Genomic DNA, 20,227 nt, shown 5'->3' with positions numbered 1-20,227 from the left:
ACAAAGCTGCTATAAACATCTGTGTGTAGGGTTTTGAGTGGACATAAGTTTTCAGTTCCTTTGGGTAAATACCAAGGAGCATGTATCATATGGTAAGAGTACGTTTAGCTTTGTAAGAGACTGTTTTCCAAAGTAGCTGTACCATTTTGCATTCTCACCAGCAATGTATGATCCTGTTGCTCCACATCCTTGTCAGCATTTGGTGTTTTCAGTGTTCTGGACTTTGGCTATTCTAAAAGGTGTATAGTGGTTAATCTTTGTTATTTAACTGAAATATTTAGTCCACTAACAAGTAATGTGATTGTCGTGTATTTGGATTTAAATCAAGCATCACGGGTTTTGTGTCTCACTTTCTCATGTTCCCTTTCTCCCCTTTCCTGTCTTCTTTTGGATCAAATATTGTTTTGCCCCCTTCTCTACTTTTTGTTTTGCTATTTAGACATTATTTTGACATTATATTAGTGGTTATGTTAGCTTAGAAAATATAATATTCTTTTTGACTTTTTGAGTACAATTTATTCAATCTATTAAAAAAAGTTCACCCCTTTCTCCCACCCCCACCCCCTACCCCTTGCAATCACCAACATGTTCTCTGTATCTATGAGCTCAGTTTTTTGGGTTTTGTTGTTTTTCTTCAAGATTCCACATAAAAGAGAGATCATATAGTATTTGTCTTTCGCTGTCTGACTTATTTCACTTAGCATTAATGCCCTCAAAGTCCATCCATGTTGTCACAAATGGCAAGATTTCATTCTTTTTTAAGGCTGAATAATATTCCACTGTGTATATATACCAAAATTTCTTTATCCATTCATCCATCAATGAACACTTAGGCTGTTTCCATATCTTGGCTATTGTGAATAATGCTGCAATAAACACGGGTGCTGCATACAGCTTTTCAAATTAGGGTTTTGTTTTCCTCAGAAAAATATCCAGAAATGGAATTGCTAGATCATATGATAGTTCTATTTTTAATTTAAGCCACCTCCATATTGTTCTCCATAGTGGTTGCACCCATTAACATTCACACAGACAATGCACAAGGGTTCCCTTTTCTTCACATTCTCATCAACATTTGTTATTTCTTATCTTTTTGATAAGTCATTCTGACAGCTGTGAAGTGATATCTCATTGTGGTTTTGATGTGCATTTTCCTGGCGATTAGTGATGTTGAACATCTTTTCATGTACTTGCTGGCCATTCATGTTTTCTTTGGAAAAATGTTTATTCAGATCCTCTGCCTATTTTTTAATCAGATTTTTTTTGGCTATTGAGTTATATGAGTTCTTTGTATATTTGGGGTATTAGCCCTTTATCAGATCTATGATTTGCAATCATTTTCTCCCATTCAGTAGGTTGCCTTTTCATTTTGTTGCCTTTTCATTTCTGCTGGGCAGAAGTTTTTAGTTTTATATAGTTCGACTTGTTTATTTTTGCTTGTTGCTTTTGGTGTCAGATTACCAAAAATCATTGCCAAGGCCTATGTCAAAGAGCCTACCGCCTCTGTTTTCTTCCAGGGGTTTTATGGTTTCAGGTCTTAACATTCAAGGCTTTAATCTCATAACTCATAACGCTTATACTGTTTTCTTCACTACTAGCTAGACCCAGGATTCTTAATTGGTAGGTCACATATAGTACAGTGGCATCTCACAAATCCATTGCTAACATGTGGCCAAATATTGATCAACATATAAATTTCATTTTGGGCACAACTACAATACTTACTGTTACAGAGTTGTTCAAAAAATGAAACACAGAGGTGACAAGGCTGTGAAAAGCAATATAGAGCTATGTGGAACTTACTGTAAGGCGGTAAAGCATAAATTTTTATCAGGCTAGTACCAAAGGCAAATGTTATGCTAATTTAACCATGTGAGTAAAAGGCCAGGGCAGTAAAAAGGTCTTCTGAAACAACACGGCCTGAAAAGCTGCCAGGTGAATGAGGCAATGACTGTGGATGCTTTCATAACACCTTGAGAAAGTGTTAAACCCAAACAGTGGCTGCATGGTAATTTATTGCTTACTTGTTTACTGTTGTTCTGAGTATTTCAATCTCTTCACAAATGCCACCAAAATTCTAGCATACGAGAATGGACTAGAAATGTAAGAGCTGAGAATCAGTGAGCCAGGCTGTAAAATGTCAGAACTAAGAGAAAGCAAAAAAGATGGGAATAGAGTGAAAGACTGATAGATTTCTGACCCTATCTGCAGAGCCTCTGCTTTTGGCATTGGGCACTAGGCAAAAACACCTCCAAGTCCTTCCAGGCCTACGATTACATCTCAAGAAGATAGCTCATTTGTTGGAGAATTCATCTCCCACCAACCAATCCCAGGAGAGAGAGATGAAGGGGTGGAGGGGAAGCAATTTTTCATAGAGCTGAGCCTTAGACCACTGTCAACGCTGTAATTATATTACACTTGCCACTTATTTTGGTAATTTATCGGGGTAAGGTACATGGGATAATTTTAAAACTAAATTCATTCAGTCACTTTCAAAAACATTCAACTGGCTTATGTGTGGAGCAATAAAGTGTGAGAGTGACACAGCATCCGAATTATAGCCATGTGTGACTTGGCTTTTTTATTTGGGGGAAAGAAAATGGTCAAGCCTTAAGGATCGTGTTTCTCTCTGTCGCTCTGACTCTGAGGAATAATGAGTTCCTGCTGGCGACACAGTGGCTTGGGGAGGCAAGCACAGAGGGGCTTTGGTGCACTTCCAAAGCTGTGTGTGAGCCTTCAACATGAGACCCTGGTTCGGCGGGAGGAACAGTGAGTGAACCCTGCTGAACAGGGGCTGGGGGTGTCACGTGTTAACATACAGACCTTCCCTGAGATCCCTAAGCACTTCTCAAATGTGAATTAACTTGAGCATCCTTACCACAGAGCACAAGGCACAGTTATTCATTCATACATTCATCAAAGATTCATATAGTCAACCTCTTAGGACCTCTCTACTATGTTCTAGATCCTGTGCCAGATGCTAGGGATCTTTCTTGAGTTCCCTGGAAAGCAGATCCCAAGATAAAGCCTTCATTTACCTCCTCCACCAGCCATTCTAGATTTCACTCACCTTTGGCCAGTACTCCAGACAGCTGAGGCTTCCTGCCTGATGGGCTGACCCAGAACCTCAGCCCTGAGTCCTCAGCTGTCTTGGCCTCATCAAGCCATAGCTGTTGAAGTTGCCCACTTACTGTTATTGCTGGCATGGAAGCACCGAGAGACACCCAAGTGAGTCCTCTGGGCTCCAGTCAACTCCTCCATGCTTTCATTATGTAGGAGCAATCCTATGCCTCATGGTAATTAGGGTCAATTTTGCCCACCAAGGGGATAATTCTTTTCTTTGCCAGTTCTTCCACTGACATGAGGAGCCTAAAATGACCTGACATAGTCACAGTGTCAAGTTCAACTGCTGCCTGGTGTTCCCCTTGTGGAAACCAGAACCTTTAAAATGGCAGAGTCTAAAGTTGCAAGCTTGATAAGCAGTGATCCTGAGAGGATCCACACCCATTTCTATCCCTTGGTTCCTGTACCTGTGAATTCTAGTTATTGGGAGCATAGCACTACAGCCACTGACTTAGTGGATATACTGCACCCTGGAGGACAGCACCCTAACTCTGCAGGTTATTGCTCCAAGGCTAGAACCCTAGCTGAGCCTTCAACAGTCTTTGCACTCTCCCATTAGACTAGCTACTTCTGGTTGATCAGATCTCTGGGGAGACCAGTAGATCTCGTGTTCATGTGCCCTTTGCCACAATGCTGTGCAGGATGCCATTTTTAATAGATCAGGAATTCTGTGAGCCCTTGGGTGGTGATACTAATAGAGACATGTGGGTAGGGTGGGTATATCAATTCCGGAAAGGACAAATTGAAATTGACATCATTCTGCTACCAAGTGGGTGGTCTGGTCTCCCCAAGGCTCATCACTAGCTGTCCACATCCACAAGATGAGACATCTTGTCTACCTTGTGGTTGAGAGCTCCCTCTGCAGTGGGGGTTCTCTGGTGGGCATTAATGTAGGATACAAAGATACACATACTCTGTGCCCACAACCATAGATACATCCTCATGCCTCTTCCCCAGATTTCCTCACCATGGACCTTCCAATTTTGTTCCTTCTGGGCCCCGACCAAGCAGTCAAGCCATTCACTCTTGTCCAAGAATTCCTATCAATCTGTATCTCAGGGTACTTCTCCTTCTTTATAAAGTGAGCCTTTATAAGGCCACCCTGAGAGGGGGTACAACATGGCAGCAGTCCATCTCTAGCCAGCACCAAGATCCCATGATCTTTCTTTCCACTGTGCTGGTAAATGGATAGCAGGTGGCTGGTTAAGTTTCCCACTGTGGTAGGTTCAGGGCAGGGATGTGATATGAGTGAGGCTCTTTGGTGCTTAAGTCTGTGCTTCTCCTTGGCACCCCACTCTGCCAAACCAGAGAGCAGTGCTAGGATGGAGAATACACAGTTTCTCCTATAAGTTCTTTGCCCAGTGGGTGGTCACTACTACTCTAGCGACTGGCCAGAACATGACACCCTCTACAGAGCAGGTCAGAAAAACATCCGTGTGCCAGCTCCCACTCTGCCCAGTTTTGGAGGGTACACTTTACACTGTGGCTGTTATTACCAGTTTGAATGCCATTGCTGTAGAAAAATGAAAAACCGCAATTTGGTTTGGGCCAATCCTGGCTCACAAATTGTGTTCCAGCCAGCTGAGAGATTGGTATTTCTAGGAGAATAGAAAAGTTAAGAAATCTGCAAGAGGTCTGCCTTGTGTTGATTTTTCCAGGGACTCAGAAGTTACTGGATGCTTCAAAGTATTGAGTGACTAATTTTCTTTCCTTTTTTCTAAAATCTAACATGGTTAAGCATTTATTTCCTGAAAACCTGCCAAAAGAGTAATTTTTTTCAGAGTTGGAATATTGTTTTAAAATGTAAAATGAAGTCCTGATAGCAAAAATTATCAATGTAGCTTGAATCTACCTATGGCAACTTAAGAAGTATTGCCTTCGTTTCGTTTCAGGTTTGAGGAGTTTAAAGGAGAGAGAGAAAGAGAGTAACTTCCAAATGTTTCTGAAGTGCTTATTTTTCTCTACGATTCAGGCTTGCTTATTGTATAAGAATGGTCAACCCAGGGCTGTGGGCAACTCCAGGTAAAAATGTGCCTACAATTTGTTTTTAGTTGTGTTATTACACCTTTCAAGCCAAGGTTGCAGGTTGGCAGTGCCCTGAAGAAGGCAGAGAACTGGACAGCACCCACATCTCCCATTAGGGAGGCCTCCAGACAGAGCCTGGAGCAGAGCCACGCTGAAATTGACCCAAGCCAGGCCTTCCTGGGCTGCCCAGAATCGGAGTAGCACCCTCAGGATGAGCCCACTTGAGCCCACTCTGCATAGGCCGTTCTAGGGGCATACACAGATTTGCCCAATGGGTGTTTTTTTGTATCCTAAGAAGTGTCTCTGTCAAATTCATAATTTAGATTGGAGGTTGGTGATCAAATACTATGGAAACTACTACCTGGTTTTGCCATTTAGTGAAGGGGTGGGCCTTTCATTCTAGAAAGTGCTCATTGAAAGTAAGGTATTTTGTTTCAAGAAGTAGATACACAGTTAATCTGGAATTTTAAAATATTTTCCCAAAATAACAATAAACCTTGTTTTCAATGAAACCGGTTAAGTGCCTTGTGTATGATGATATTCCTTTGATTAGCCCATTATTTATGGGCTGTTGGAAGACCAACCTTTCACTTTACAAATTGCCAGTGGATCGTTTGGGAAAGGAACCAAAGGGTCAGGAAGAGCTCTTTATCCCACTAATGCAGACACACACACAGCATGACCCAGATATAAAAAGGGGCCAGCACTGCTAGCAGATGCCATTCATGGTTGAGCTGAGGAGACTGCTGCCTGGAAGCTCTCATAAAGAAGAAAATGATAGAGAGGTGGGAGGAAACACTGCCCAGGGTGAAACACCATGGGGAAGACCAGAAGGATCTGGGAGGGGTCTGGCTTTATGAAAAAACAAGATATAAAAGGATCCCATTTTTCTAGTTTCTGCCCCACCCTCTCCCTCCTGAAAATCTGAATCCAAATAGACAACGTATTTGACTGCAAATATCCACCCTTTCCATGTACTCCATCATGGTTAGAGTTATGAGAAGAGTATATTAATTTGGATAACACTAGCTGCTATAATAAACAGCCCCTCAAAAAATGTATAATGGCTCAAAGACTACAGGAGTTTCTTTTTTTCCCAGAACTCAGTGTGAAGGAGATATTGTTTGGCAGCTCTCCTCCACATGGCAATTCAGGAACCAGGCTCCATCCATTTTGTGGCTGTGTCATCTCCTATGGCCTTGTCATCTTCTACATCAAGACACTGAGGAGGGCACTTAAAAAACCTGCCTTTTAGAAACTCTAGCTCAAAAGTGACGTGTAAAGCTTCTCACAAACCATTGGTTAGAACTTCATTGCATTGTATGCCTACTTGCAAGGGTGCAAGGAATGTAGTATAGCTGCCTGCCCAAAGAAAAAGAAGAAATGGATTCTTTTTGGTGAATGGCTAACCATCTGCTTGGAAGCAGATAAACCCTTTATTCATTTTTTCATGAGTGCCTTCTGCTGTGCACTGCAGGGTGAGTGGCAAGTAAACAGTTAAATGAAGTGGTGTTTGAGTGACTACTGAGATCAGAGTAATAATTATCATAAACTTATTGAGAACTTATTATGTGCACCATTCTAAGTTATTTACATGTTATCTTATTTAATCCTCAAAGTTTTGTGTACTTTTACAGATGAGGAAACAGGCACAGACTTACTGAAAGTCACATAGCTGGTGGGTGGCAAGGCAGGAATCTGAATCCAGATTTCTCATTCTTTTTTTTTTTTTTTGCAGTACGCGGGCCTCTCACTGTTGCGGCCTCTCCCGTTGCGGAGCACAGGCTCCGGACGCGCAGGCTCAGCGGCCATGGCTCACGGGTCCAGCCGCTCCGCGGCATGTGGGATCTTCCTGGACCGGGGCATGAACCCATGTCCCCTGCATCGGCAGGCAGACTCTCAACCACTGTGCCACCAGGGAAGCCCCCAGAGTGTAGCTTTTAATCACAATTTTTGTTCATGCACACGGAAACCAGCTTTTAGAATTTTGTAACCCAAAGGTCAGTATGACATAGTGTAGTGTATTTCAAACTGGATTCCTGGATGGGGTCCATTGAGTTCAATGGGACAATTTTTAAGTTTGGAGTTCCCACTGTAATGATAACCTTTAAAAAAAATACCATGGGGGGTATGAATCTCAATCTGCAAATTTAAGCAGGGAAAAATATATTACTTAATTCTCTATAATTAAACTTAATTTCTAACTCTGAGTCTACCATTCCACCAGGAGGACACACAACTTAACTTCAGGTCTCCTTGCTCCCCTCACCCCACATCTCCAGGGCTTTGTCTCAACTCTGTGACTTTTCACAGAGCCCCAAACACCAAATCATGGGGGCCTGTGCGGGAGCAAGGACTTATGTCCAAACAAGTAGCCACTAAGATGCGTCCCTCAGTATCATGTCAGTGCCTCCCACTGGCCAAATCCAAGCAGAAGCCAAAAGACAAGAGGGATCAGTGATACAATTCATAACGAGCAGCCTCCAAGGGCACAGATCAGGCTGGAGAAGAGTGGAGAGTGGATCTGAGGGTACGGATGGAGGATAAGCAGCACACTGAGGAAAAGTAGACCCAAAAGGGGCTCTGTCACCTGGAGGCTTAGGGAACACAAACCAAGAAAGCTTACAGACAGTCTGCTTCTCCGACCCGCCAGACCCCTCCCATGAGGTCCTTGGCATAGAATCCAAGTACCTGCTGGAATAGTCAGGACAGGAAGAAAGGGAAGGGCTGGAGAGGGAAAGCACAGAGAGAAATCAACAAATAATGCCTCAAAATATTATCTCAGCAATATAAGCACACTGTGAACCATCTGGACGACCATCTAACAATCTATTATCACCATAAGATCTCAGAAACTGCCCTTACAGGTAATAATGTATTGGCCTCAAGTGTTTTTTGTTCATTAACTCTTCCATCCAATAAACATTTATTGAGCACCTACTATGTGACAGGCACTGTTCTAGACACCAAGAATACACCAGTGAAAAAGGCAGGCCCACCCTCGAGGAGTGGACATAGTTCTATTTTTATTGTCATGATTGATTTTTTATTGTAATGAAACAAGAACAGAGGTGGATTTCATAATGAAATAATCATTTGGGTCAAGCAAAGGTTAAATCATATCACGATGTGCTGTAAAAATCTCAGATTTTCACAGTAGTTCAAAGAGTTAAGCGGTAATGTGAAATGGAATCATCACACAGCAGACAGAAATGCCGAAGTGAAAAAAAACTGCACTATGAGAATCAATATTGTATTTATATTGCAAGCCTCAATTTTATTTTAACAAAATTACATTATCTATCATTTATGTCATTTGAAGTTTTGTTTCTATTTAATTTGTATATTTGCTTTTAGTCCTGTAGTTACATAAATGCCATATACATGAACTGTACTTAGTTTTATGTTTGTTCACTTAAGAAACACAAAATAACTTTAATCATTACGAGGGGTCTGTGGAAATGTTTTCCTTTTTAAAAAGAGGTCTATTCTTCATTTAAATTTGGGAAACCCTGGGGGAGCGGGGTTATGATAATGCATGTGAAAGAGTTGTCTGGCACTTAGCATATCCTCAGTAAATACTAATTCCCTTCCTTTTCTCATAATACTTTTTCAAGATGAGTGATAAAAATAAATTACTTGAAATGGGAAACTAATAAGGCCATATCTTTAAAGAATTCCTTGCTCTCAAGAAAATGGAACCATAATTTGCCAGGAAATTTCCAGAGTCTCAGCAACTAGAAAACTGTACAAGATGCACATTTAAGAAAAAAAAAAAAAAGAGGAAGAAGCCATTGCGAAATAAGAAAGGCAATGCTCATGGTACAAATCTAAGTGAAAATCTAGCTCCCAATATTTGAGAAAGAAATGAAAAGGCATGCTGGAGATATAATCCCTCAAAGTTTCTGTTCCCAGGTAGCATGCTCAAAATAGCCATTAGCTACCTTATGGAAAGAATTTTAAGAAAGGAGTGTTGCTTCCTCCTGATTTGCCCATTCTGAGCACACAAGTCCTCCCTGTAGTTTGGGTAGGAGTTGTTTTCCCTCACTTTCAAGGCCCTTTTGGTTCCTGTATTTGCAAAGGCTCAGAGTTCATTTCAGGTCTAGCCTTTAAACACAGCTGCCCATTTGATTTGTTCACCCGAGTATATCTTTTTCTATTCTCTTAGCCCTGCAACTCCACCTTGGGAGCTCCTTCTTGAAACTTCAGTTACTGCTCAATCAGTACTCTCCCTCTCCTGGTAATTATATCTCGGGGTCAAAGGAGATGGACTTATTTTGCTCCCTTATTTTGAACACATTTCCTTGCTGGGGTGCAAGCTACAAGTGGATTTCCACACGTTCTTTTCTGAAGAACCAGAGCAATGGTTCTTCCAGAGTAACATCAGCAGTTAACTCCCAAATCCTCTGCCGTACTCCCTCATGTAAATGCTAAGAAAAACTACTCTGTCCTCAGAGCAGGGGCCCTGAACACAGTTGAATAGATCGGGGAGGGTCAACCACAGCAGTGATGACTAAGCTGAGCTTTAAACAAGAAGGATTCGACTAGTTAGAGCAGGGAAGAAAGGCATTCTGGAAGAAGCAGAAATGTACGCGAAAGTTATTAGACATAAAAAGAACTGAGAGTAGCTCAGTCTGACTGCAGAGTATGTGGTTATGAGGCGAGACAAGAGAAATGCAATATATAATTATGACTTTAGAATCAAAAACACTCAAGTCCAAATCTTAGTCGTGTAAAGAATTTTTTTAAATTCTGAGTCTTGTTTTCCTCGTTTGCATACAATATCTCAAAAAGTAAGGAATCAATGAGATCATGTATATAAAGTATAAAAGACAATGATGGCATACGATGTGTGCTTAGCATACAGTAACTTATTATGAATAGGAATATATCAATATATAAGGCTGATGGATTGGGCAGGGCCATGCTATGAATACCTTTGAATGTGGAGCTCATTTAACTAGGTCTTGAAAGCTATTTGGAGCCACTGAAGGAATGGATTGATCAGATTTCTATTTTCATTAAGGCAGATATTCAAGTACAAGGCAGTGTGCTAATCACTGTGGGAGAGATGTTTGAACAAAAATGCTATCTTAGACACCCCCTCTATGATTCATTGCCATCAACCACTGAGGATTTAGTGTGGGTCTGGTGCTGACATCAAAACAGGAACCTTTTCACGACTTTCCATTTACGAAGTGGGAGGAAGGAAGCTAGAGTCAGGCAAAAAAACATTTTAGTGGAAAGTCTAACCAGAACCAAGTGGCAGAGGCCTCTTCTAGCCCTGAGGGCAAAGTGCTTTGTTTTCCTCTAAGAGCTATGAATAAAAATAGCACATGCTAGAGTGAAGGTCACAAAACCTCATGAAATAGTCATAACTTAGTAATTCCCCCTGGTGTAGGTCTGTATCACTTGTTTTTTAAACTGACATAAACAGCCATTAGAGGAGTTCCTTGAAAGAAAAAAACCCCAAAGTCCAGCTGAGCCTTCCTGACTTCTGTAATGTGGATGGACCTGCTGAGCTGCTCAGAACTAAGGAAGTATTCTAACACAGCACTATTAAGTATATACCATTTTCTGTAGTAATAACTTACTTACAATTGGCATTGACTAAGGCCGTTAAGGTCAGTACTACCAGAATCCACTTCAGATAGGAACACATCTAAATAGAAAAAGTTCACTTTTCTGTCTCTTCGTCTTTCTACTTTAGAGGAGATATTTCCATGCAAATGCTGACCTCTCCTGGTAAGAAACTTTAGTTTCTTACTAAGTAACTTACTAACTTACTAAGTAACTTTAGTAAGTTACTTACTAAACTACTTCTTTAAAGTTACTTTAAAGAAGGTATCATTCCAATGGAATTTAAGATAATTTGCGTTATGGATAGTAAAGGCAAAGTTAAATGATCCTATTTTATTTATTTATTTTTTTTGCATTATGCGGGCCTCTCACTATTGTGGCCTCTCCCGTTGTGGAGCACAGGCTCCGGACGTGAAGGCCCAGAGGCCATGGCTCACGGCTCATGGTTCATGGCTCCGAGGCATGTGGGATCTTCCGGGACCGGGGCACGAACCCGTGTCCCCTGCATCGGCAGGTGGACTCTCAACCACTGAGCCACCAGGGAAGCCCTAAATGATCCTATTTTAATGGAAAAAACAACTTCACCCACAAAATGCTTTTCCCTTGGCAGTCCCAGAACTTTCTCTCTTTCCTCCAAAGACTTTCTCATTTTGCTTATTACATCCCTATTGAAAATTATAAAAGTCAAACATGATCACTCCAACCAAAGAGATTTATTCACACTGAAACAAATACATCTAGCTCTTTCATTTTCTCTGCCTTACACTCAGCAAATGAATATTTTAATATTTATTCACCAATTCATTGATTGACTTGGTGTTTCCAATTCTGTGGCGTTACCAACAGTACCAAAATAAGCATTTGTGTACATGTCTCTTTGTATACATCTTATCAATGTAAGAAATCCTCTTGTGTTTATACCTAGAGAATTGTTGGATTGAAGGGTATTACACCTTCAACCTTATAAGTGCCAAATTCTCTTCCAAAATGGCTGTACCAGATTACATTTCCATTAGCTGGCCCCACCTCCTCACGAACATGCCTCAGGCTTTTTTTTTTTTTTTCTATTTTTTTGGCCGCGCAGCACGGCATGAGGGATCTTAGTTCCCCGACCAGGGATCGAACCCGTGCCCCCTGCAGTGGAAGCACGGTGTCTTAACCACTGGACCGCCAGGGGAGTCCCACATCAGGCTTTTAAACTCATGCCAATCTCACAGATGAGAAAACAATATCTCAGTATTGTTTTATGCATTTCCCTGATTACTCAGGGAGCTAAGCATCTTTTCATATTTCCTCTTCTGTATGAATTTACTGTTTATGTCTTTTGCCGTTTTTAACTTGTTTGCCTTTTTGTTGATTTGTAAAAGTTTTTAATATATTCTAGACACTAATCACTGGTTATAAGAGTCGCAAATATCTTCCACCACTCTTAAGCCCATCTTTCCATTTTTACTATCTTGTCTTCTTAATGAGCTGAAGTTAATTTTAATGTAGACAAAATTGTCCATTTTTCCTTTATGTTTTATGCTTTTTGTATTTTGTTTGAGATATCCCTCCCTACTCCATGGTAATTGGATATGCTTTAAATAATTTAATTTTGTATTTCAGACTGTGTCATTAATCCACCTGAAATTTTTTTGTGTGATATGAGGGATCTTTCTTTTTCCCCATGTGTGGATAACCAATTGTCCTAGAATGATTTATCATATAATCTCCCATTTTCTTCTTGACTCTTAGTCACAATGTCTTCAAATGTGATACAATGAAACATAGATAAAATTTCTTCATATGTGTGGGTCTGTTTGGGGGCTCCTTATTTTCTTTCATTAGTCAATTTTTCTTTCCCTTAACCATTAGTATGGCATCTTGTTATGATTCTAATAAGCATATATCTAGTAGGGCAAGTTCTAATTTTTTCCAGTGTTATTGAGGTATAATTGACAAATAAAAGTTGTGTATTTTAAGGTGTACAACATGGTTTTGATAAATGATTACCACAATCAAGCTAATTAACATACCTATCACCTCACCTAGTTACCTTTTTTGTGATTGATGAGAACACCTAAGATCTATTCTCTTAGCAAATGTCAACTGTAAAATACAGTATTAACTATAGTCACTGAGCTGTACATTAGATCCTCCCCTTCTCTTTTCATTTCCTACAGTCCATCTGTTAGCTCTGTGTCTGTGTGTTGGCCTCATTTCCTCTTTCTGAAGATGGGCTTTCTCCAAGTTTTAAGGAAGACGGCAGCATTAGCTCAATATTCACCATGGCTCCTGTGGTAACAGAGAATCGGGCTGGGCAGCCAGCATCACTAATGGATATTATCCTACTTGCTGTTCAGCATCCAAATATTCTTTCCAGTTGAAGGGAAATCCCAAAATAGGGCTCTGCAGCTCACTACAGAAGCTGAAGGTGAGGAGGGACAGGTATAACTCTTCCTGTTCCCTGGAAGCTAGAGCACAAGCACGAGACCTGAGTATAGCCAATCAGATACTGTCAGCCATGAACTTGAATCTCGAGGAAGACGTGCAAAGGTCTGAGAGCTGGAGATGATGCAGGACAGCTGCAGTGGCATGGTGTGGTGGTCAATGTTCAGTGATGCGGTGACAAGTGCCCAGGGGTTGCCGAATCCAGGAGCAGAGCCAAGCCATAGAAATGGTGTTGGTGGGGCATCTTAAGACTGAAGCTATGTCTTGCTTCCACTGAGGCCTGCCCAAGCTTTATCTCCAGCCTTTTACTAATATGAGCTTCCCGATACCCTCCCAATAACTTACTTTTCAAAATACTAACCAGAGCAGGTTTCTATTGTTTTATGAAAGAGAAACTCTCACTAGTACGACAGCCATATTGTCCAGCTGCAGAAGAAAAATTTCAAAGACTTACGGCTGGCCAGGCCTGGTCCTATGCCCACAACTGTTCATCTGTTACAAGAACGGGGCAAAGGTGGTGGGAATGGCAAGCGAGGAGTGGGAAACGTGCTGAGCACCCCTGCAACAGTGATTAGGACTGAACAATCTTGACCTTCATTTATAAACATTTGTAAACATACAGAAGGAAAAATCACCAGTCATATGAATGTCTTTCTTGCCTTCCTCTGCCAAATCCCACCCTCACAAATATACAGCTCATTCCTTTCCATTCTTTAAGCTTTAGCTTAAATATCATTTCTTCAGAGAGGTCTTTTCTGGCAACTCAAAAGTTAAATACTGCTGGAGCATCCCCTGCCTCAGTCTCTCATTCCTTTGGTTTTGAGGGACCTTGGGGCTACGTTACTTAAGCACTCTTCACCTCAGGTTCTTCTGTAAACCGGGAATAATAAAGAGTACCTACCTCACAAGGTTGCTGGGAAGGCTAAATAGTTCATACATGTAAAGCACTAAGAATTCAAGCACACAAGGGCACTCAATATACGCTACTGTTTCCTTCATAGCATTTCTCACAGTGAAATTCTTTTATGTTTTTCTTTACTTTTAAAAAAATCTTTTCTCCCATAGAATAAAAACTCCATGAGGACAGTTAACTCTTCTGTTTTGTTCAAAGTGCCAGGTTCATCCATATATACATACACACACACACACACAACTAATATATATATTAGTTGAGAATAAACAAATGAAGAAAATATTATATCAAAAACTTAGGAGAGTGTGGTGGCCATGAAAATGCTCCCCTCAGACCATTTGCTGTGGGAAATATAATTGACTGACAGCCTCACTGCTGCCTGCTGGGTCCACCACACCTGCACTGAGGCCAGGCTTTCTGAGGGTGGCTCTAAGTAAATGACTGAGCATGGCAGAGGTAACCAGGGCAGGTCCATTCGGGCAAACTGCCAGACCCTTCCTACAAGAAGTTTGGCCTGACATCTCCCCACTGGCAAAGTCAAGCCTTTCCTGGAGCTGCACTTCACTTCTTCCCTCCCTCTCTCTTTGCACAGGTGTCAGCCCTGCACTGTGGTCTGCAAGCTCTCACTGCCTGCTCCTGGTTCTTGCTCCCTCCCTAATAAATCTCTTGCACATCTAATAAAATGTTGGCATCTGCTTCATGGTAGACCCAAACTAACACACTCAGGACTTGCAGAAGCAAACCCCGAGGGGAAAATTTGTGAATAAATGATTAAGGTGCTCTCAGGAGAAACCAGTAAGGGAGAGAAACAGGATAGGAAAGGGATACAAGCCAAGTGATGGATCAATTTCAGTCAAAATCTCTGCCTAACCTTTCAGGGAAGCTGGGCTCACCAGGGTAAGAATCACCCACTATTCAATTTCTAACCTTAAATTATGTTCATCTATGTGGTCCAATCAAGCTCACCAAACAGGATTTCACAACATATACTAGATAATGATATATACAGTATTACAATAAAATAACAATACTGCATATATAGTCCAATAATATTGTTCTTGTGCTTAGCAAATAGTAGGCACTCAATAAATACATATTGAATGAATAGCACAATATTTACAATATAAAATGCTTGAAAATTGCCACCACCCTATAAAAAAGACAGCACCCACACAGTTTTCACGCAATTTCTCTTTTTCCACAAAAATGTAACTCCCAAAATACACACGAAGTGCCAAACTTCTCCCATTCTTCTTCTCAGCGACATTCCTCTCCCAATGCAGGAGTCTCATTCTTTTTGCTCAACTTTGCCTCTCAAACATCAGTTCCCTGTCAATATAATTCTTTCAATCCACTTAAATTACCTAGGGAGAGGAAGGGAAAGAGGGCTAGGGCCCAGAACCCAAACCGGCAAAGGCCGCAATCCAACATGCTAACACGGCTGACTTGTGAGCATGGAACAAAGTTTCCTTGGCCTGGGCTAGAGGATAAAGACCAGAACGAAAGCAGACTAAGCTGCCTCCCTGGTCCTCTTCTCCTAGATCTCACCACACCAATGATAACTTGAATCCAAATGAGACATACCAAGGAAAAGAAGAGGAATAAAGATGTGAATGCTTAGAATCCATCCAAACCATCCATCCTAGAATTTCCCATGGAGGTGTTTCCTAACAGAGAGGCATTCCCTGGTCCATCTTACCTCACTAGCATAGAAGGAAGGAGAGGTGCTCAATAAACGTAAGTGAGGAATTTACATGCTATTGGATGTCTGCCCTTGGAATGTTATTATTACATACTTCTTTAAACACTTATGTTAGGAATGACAATATGATCCTCACCCTTATCTAATTATAAGGAAATAATTTATGAGCCATTAACTAGGCCCATGGCTTCATAAGGATTCATAAGTTAAGACTCGAGAAAAATATAGGCTTTGGGATTACAGCTAGGGGTTCAAATCCCAAACCTAGCTTCCTCTAGCCATGTGACCTAGGACAGATGAACCTGCTTCCTGATGTGTATAACTATGTACAATGTTGTTGTAAGGAGTAGGAATAATATAAGAAAAGTGTCTGGCTCATAGGAGGTACTCAATAAAACTTGACTATTATGACAGTATGACAGTGTAGAGCTAAAAAATTGAAATCAAAACCCATGGGTAGTCTCATGTTGCCAGTTACCTCTATCAAGAACCCTAACTCTTTGAGTTTGCTTCCTCATGTGTAAAGTGAGCATAATCGCTGTTACTCATCTCAAAATATCATTTAAAAGATCAAATGTCTTACTACACGTTAAGTGCTTTGGGAATTATAAGGCATTTATTAACATGATCTAAATGCTAACACATTTCTATCGTAGTGAGTTTTGATGCACAACTTTTTTAAATGCATCACCTACTTCCTTGCCTTACTGAATATCACTTCACCTCGAGATCTCAAGATCATACTGACGGCTGTGACGTTTTTGCCCTTTTTAAGTTATCTAGCATCAGACTGCTGTTTTTACATAGATTTTTTCCTAATTGTGGTAAAGTATAAATAAAATTTAGCATTTTAACCATTTTTAAGTGTACAATTCAGTGTCATTAAGTACACTTACAGTGCTGTGCAAACGCCACCCATATCCATCTCCTGAACTTTTCATCGTCCCAATCTGAAATCTGTACACATTAAACAGTACCTCCCCATTATCCCCTGATGTTTGCTGCTTTTTTTTCCTACTGTTTATCTGGCGTTTGTTCACTCATTAGCAACAACAGCTCATTTCTCTCCTTCCCACAAAATATACTGCTGGCTATAACTTGGGAGGAACCGCAAATGCCATTTTTAAACCAGTAACATTCTTTGGCCTGAAACACGAATACGATCTGGTTCCAACCCAGTTTTTCAACTCTATTTCTATTCAGAATCCAAAGTTTAAGTCAAAGTCAACAACTACCTTTCACTGTGCTTTCTTCTTTCCACACCTCTGCTCACACCTTCTTCACCCTTTGGAATGTCTTTCCTATTCACCCCTTCACACTCTGACCTGTCTATTGGAATCCTTCAGGGCTCAGCTCATATTCTCTCTTTTCCACAAAGGCTCCTTGACCACCTCATATGGTCCCTCTCTCCTTTGATCTCTTACAGCAGCTATGATGCAAATTACTCATGATCAAAATTGTACACTGCAGTTGTTTCATTTATGTCGACCTGAGCTCCTCAAAACAGCAATTAAGCTATATTATTTTGTTCATTCAATCATATGTCCATATATTTATTACTCATTCAACAAATACTGTCCACTGTGTATAAAGTGCCCAGCAAATGTGTGAATAAACACAATTCTAAGTCACTAGACTTTGATGGATGATTCAATAAACTCAAGCTCTTCTTCTGTTTGGATTTTGTAAAAAATAATTTTATTTACCTCTTGGGTCTTAGTTGTGCTCCACACAGTTAATAATCATCTATAGTGTAATAATAATCCTAATACATCAGCTACCTATCCAATCAGTTAAAACCTGTTTATTTTGGCAATTTGGAAATTTACGTTGCACAATCAAACCTGAATGATTCTGTTGATTCTAAAAAGCCTTCAACGCTCCAGGTAGCCAGCACTGTTCACAATTCCCACTTAGGGACAAGATTATGCAAAGCTGTCTTTTTGTTAGTCTCCTGTATTCTCGCTGGATATCAACGAAGGGAAAAAGGTAAAGCGCGTCTAGCTTTCTTCATTTAGGTACACATGGAGGTGAATAAGAGCTGGTAGGAAGTGTTTGGGTCAGTGCTTCTGACCAGTGCATAATTCCAACTGAAAAGTTACTGCCACTTGGCTTCTCATTGGCCAAGGTAGGAAACTGCAAGGTTTTGCAGCTGGTGCCTCCAACCCTGGACCCGGCGCCACGCGCTATCCAATCAGCGCCGAGTACTGCGTTCCTCCAAGATCTTCCTCTTTCAGTATAGCCCTCTATGTGCCAGCAAAGTTAACGAATCCCCAAACATTCATGATAATACTTGCATTGCTATACAAGCCACACGCGCATTCATGACTTCACTGACGCTCCTCCACAGCCCAAGGATATAAGCATTATTTCTATTACTCAGAAGAGGAGGCTGCTCCTGAGCTACAGAGCCCATGAACTGTAGGGCAGAAACGCAAATCCGGAGCTGGGACCACTCCTCGAAAAGGACTTTGGTCCGGCGGTGCACGGCCACTGCCGACACTTCCCCAGCCTGGAGCTTTCCCGGATAACCCACCTGCCTTGGATTCTCCGGCGGCGGTTACCTTCCCTCGCGGCCCATTGAGCCGTAACCAGCCGCCTTTCACCAGCCTTCCCCAAAACAGGAAAACCACCGCCAAAGTGCGCGTCCCGGCCTGCAACCCGCAGCGCTTACAGGACAAGGCCACACATCTACCATCATCCCAAGGGTTACCCACGAACCCGAATCGGGCTTTGAGCGGCTGACTCCGGCTCCCAGCGCCAGCCCGTCCTCGGTCACCACAGACGCTCCCACCCCCCACCGAGCCCGCCCCTGCGCTCACAGGCCGCTCTAGCCGCGCACCGAGCCGGCAATCTCTTCGCTCCCGCCCTGACGTCATCGGCGGGCGCCGCGGCGCGGTGGCGGGCACGCGCGGCCGAGAAGATGTCTCCTACGCCGCCGCTCTTCACTTTGCCCGAAGCGCGGACGCGGTTTACGGTGAGCGGAAGGGGGGTGGGTGCGGCCCTGGCTCAGCGCTATTTTTTGCCCTCCTCTCCCTGAAATTACTCGAATTTTGCTCTGGGGTAAAGCGGGGACAGAGGCGTGTGCGCCGCGGCGACGGGCTCCCGGCCTCGTCGTGGGCTGGGAAGTGGCAAAGGCGCATTACCTGTCTCTTCCGCGCGTCCTCTGCGGTACGCCTCCACCTTCCCGCCGGCTGGTCCCAGGACCCCGCGTTCTGGGCGTGTCTGCGCCCTGCGTGGAGGGGTCATCCGCAGACTACCTCTGTCCGGGTCCAGCTCCTCTGCAGTGCTCTCTCAGCTGGTCAGGTGTCTCCAGAACTGGAAGGGGGCTGCTGAAGGGGGAGGGCGGGACTGACTTTAGCCCAGAGATTTGGCTCCCGCCCCGCCTCCTAAGCTGCCAGGTGGTGGTTCTGGCCGCTTATTCACCACCCTTTAATCCTCCGTATCTCATTCGTAAGAGATCGATGAGGAAGGTCCTAAGTGGGACAGGACAAACAGGTCAGCTTGGAAAGGGTTGTCAGCTGTCATTTTATTCTTACACATTGGGGAACAGTAGTTTAAGCATTTGGGAAACACTTTACAGAGCGTTTTCTTGTTAGCTTGTTTAACTCTTAGAATAGCACTGTAAGGAGGCTGTTTTATTATCCCTGGTAGATGAGATAGAAACTGAGTTAAGTTTAACTCTAACTCCAAAAGTTAAATGATTTACTTTACTGTTTTCTCTGACTTAAGACCCAGTATTCTTTTTATGTTGCCCATCACTAAATTGTTTGACTGTATTTTTCCCTAGTGCTCTGAAATTCTGCCAGGAGTAACTTAGGAATATCCAATATTGGTCCTGGAGGGGACCATTTAATGGGAGCTCATCTAGCCCAGTGCTTCTCAAGCTTGAGCATGAGGTGAGATCTCCTGGAGATCTTGTTAAATGTAGATTCTGGTTCAGTAGGTCTGGAATGGGGTCTGAGATTCTGCAGTTCTAACAAGTTCTCAGGTGATGCCACTGCTGCTGATGGTAGTAACAACCCTCATATTTAACTCGTGAGGAAAATGAAGCACAGAGGTAAGGGGGTATGCCCAAGATTACACAGCCTATTCACAGGCAGAGTCAGGAATGGACTTTTCCAGTATAAATGTAACTCCTGTGAGGTAACATTGATTTTCCAAGTGTATGTGAATTTTCACAGAATGAATGACTTGGCAATATTTTTGTCTTTCAATTATGACTGCTTTAAGACAACCAGCAGGTTTACTACTTTAAGACAATCAGTGTTTACTTGGTGTCAGGGGCTGTGCTGTGCAAGCTACCTAGACGAGGTAGGACTTTTTTTTTTTTTTTTTCCGAGGTAGGACTTTTGATGGGTCTTGAAGAATGGATAGAATTTGCGTGAGCACGTGGGAGGAATAATGGGAATGAATACACTAGAGTGAGCTTGATAGAAAATGATGGGAAA

The 20,227-nt window shown here is 42.1% G+C and overlaps 1 protein-coding gene and 1 long non-coding RNA gene across 4 annotated transcripts in view; one reads left to right on the top strand and one right to left on the bottom strand.

Annotated features, from left to right (window-relative positions):
• Window positions 1–19,643, bottom strand: part of LOC307197499 — a 48,323-nt gene extending 28,680 nt beyond the window's left edge. For both annotated transcript variants that reach the window (XR_013831423.1, XR_013831424.1), the window contains exon 1: window positions 18,923–19,643. This is a non-coding gene — a long non-coding RNA (uncharacterized lncRNA). The remainder of the gene's footprint in view (window positions 1–18,922) is intronic.
• Window positions 18,634–20,227, top strand: part of THOC1 (THO complex subunit 1) — a 41,828-nt gene continuing 40,234 nt past the window's right edge. Inside the window, exon 1 of one of the 2 annotated variants that reach the window (XM_079943418.1) lies at window positions 18,634–18,753. In XM_079943418.1, coding sequence (XP_079799544.1) covers window positions 18,700–18,753 — 54 coding nt within the window. In that variant the 5' untranslated portion in view covers window positions 18,634–18,699. The remainder of the gene's footprint in view (window positions 18,754–20,227) is intronic. The other variant, XM_079943417.1, reaches the window with a different exon arrangement.

This window comes from Stenella coeruleoalba, assembly GCF_951394435.1.
Source record: "Stenella coeruleoalba genome assembly, chromosome: 14".
Classification (NCBI taxonomy): Eukaryota; Metazoa; Chordata; class Mammalia; order Artiodactyla; family Delphinidae; genus Stenella; species Stenella coeruleoalba.
Note: the sequence above shows the minus strand (reverse complement) of the source record. Positions and strands in the feature narration are given on the sequence as shown.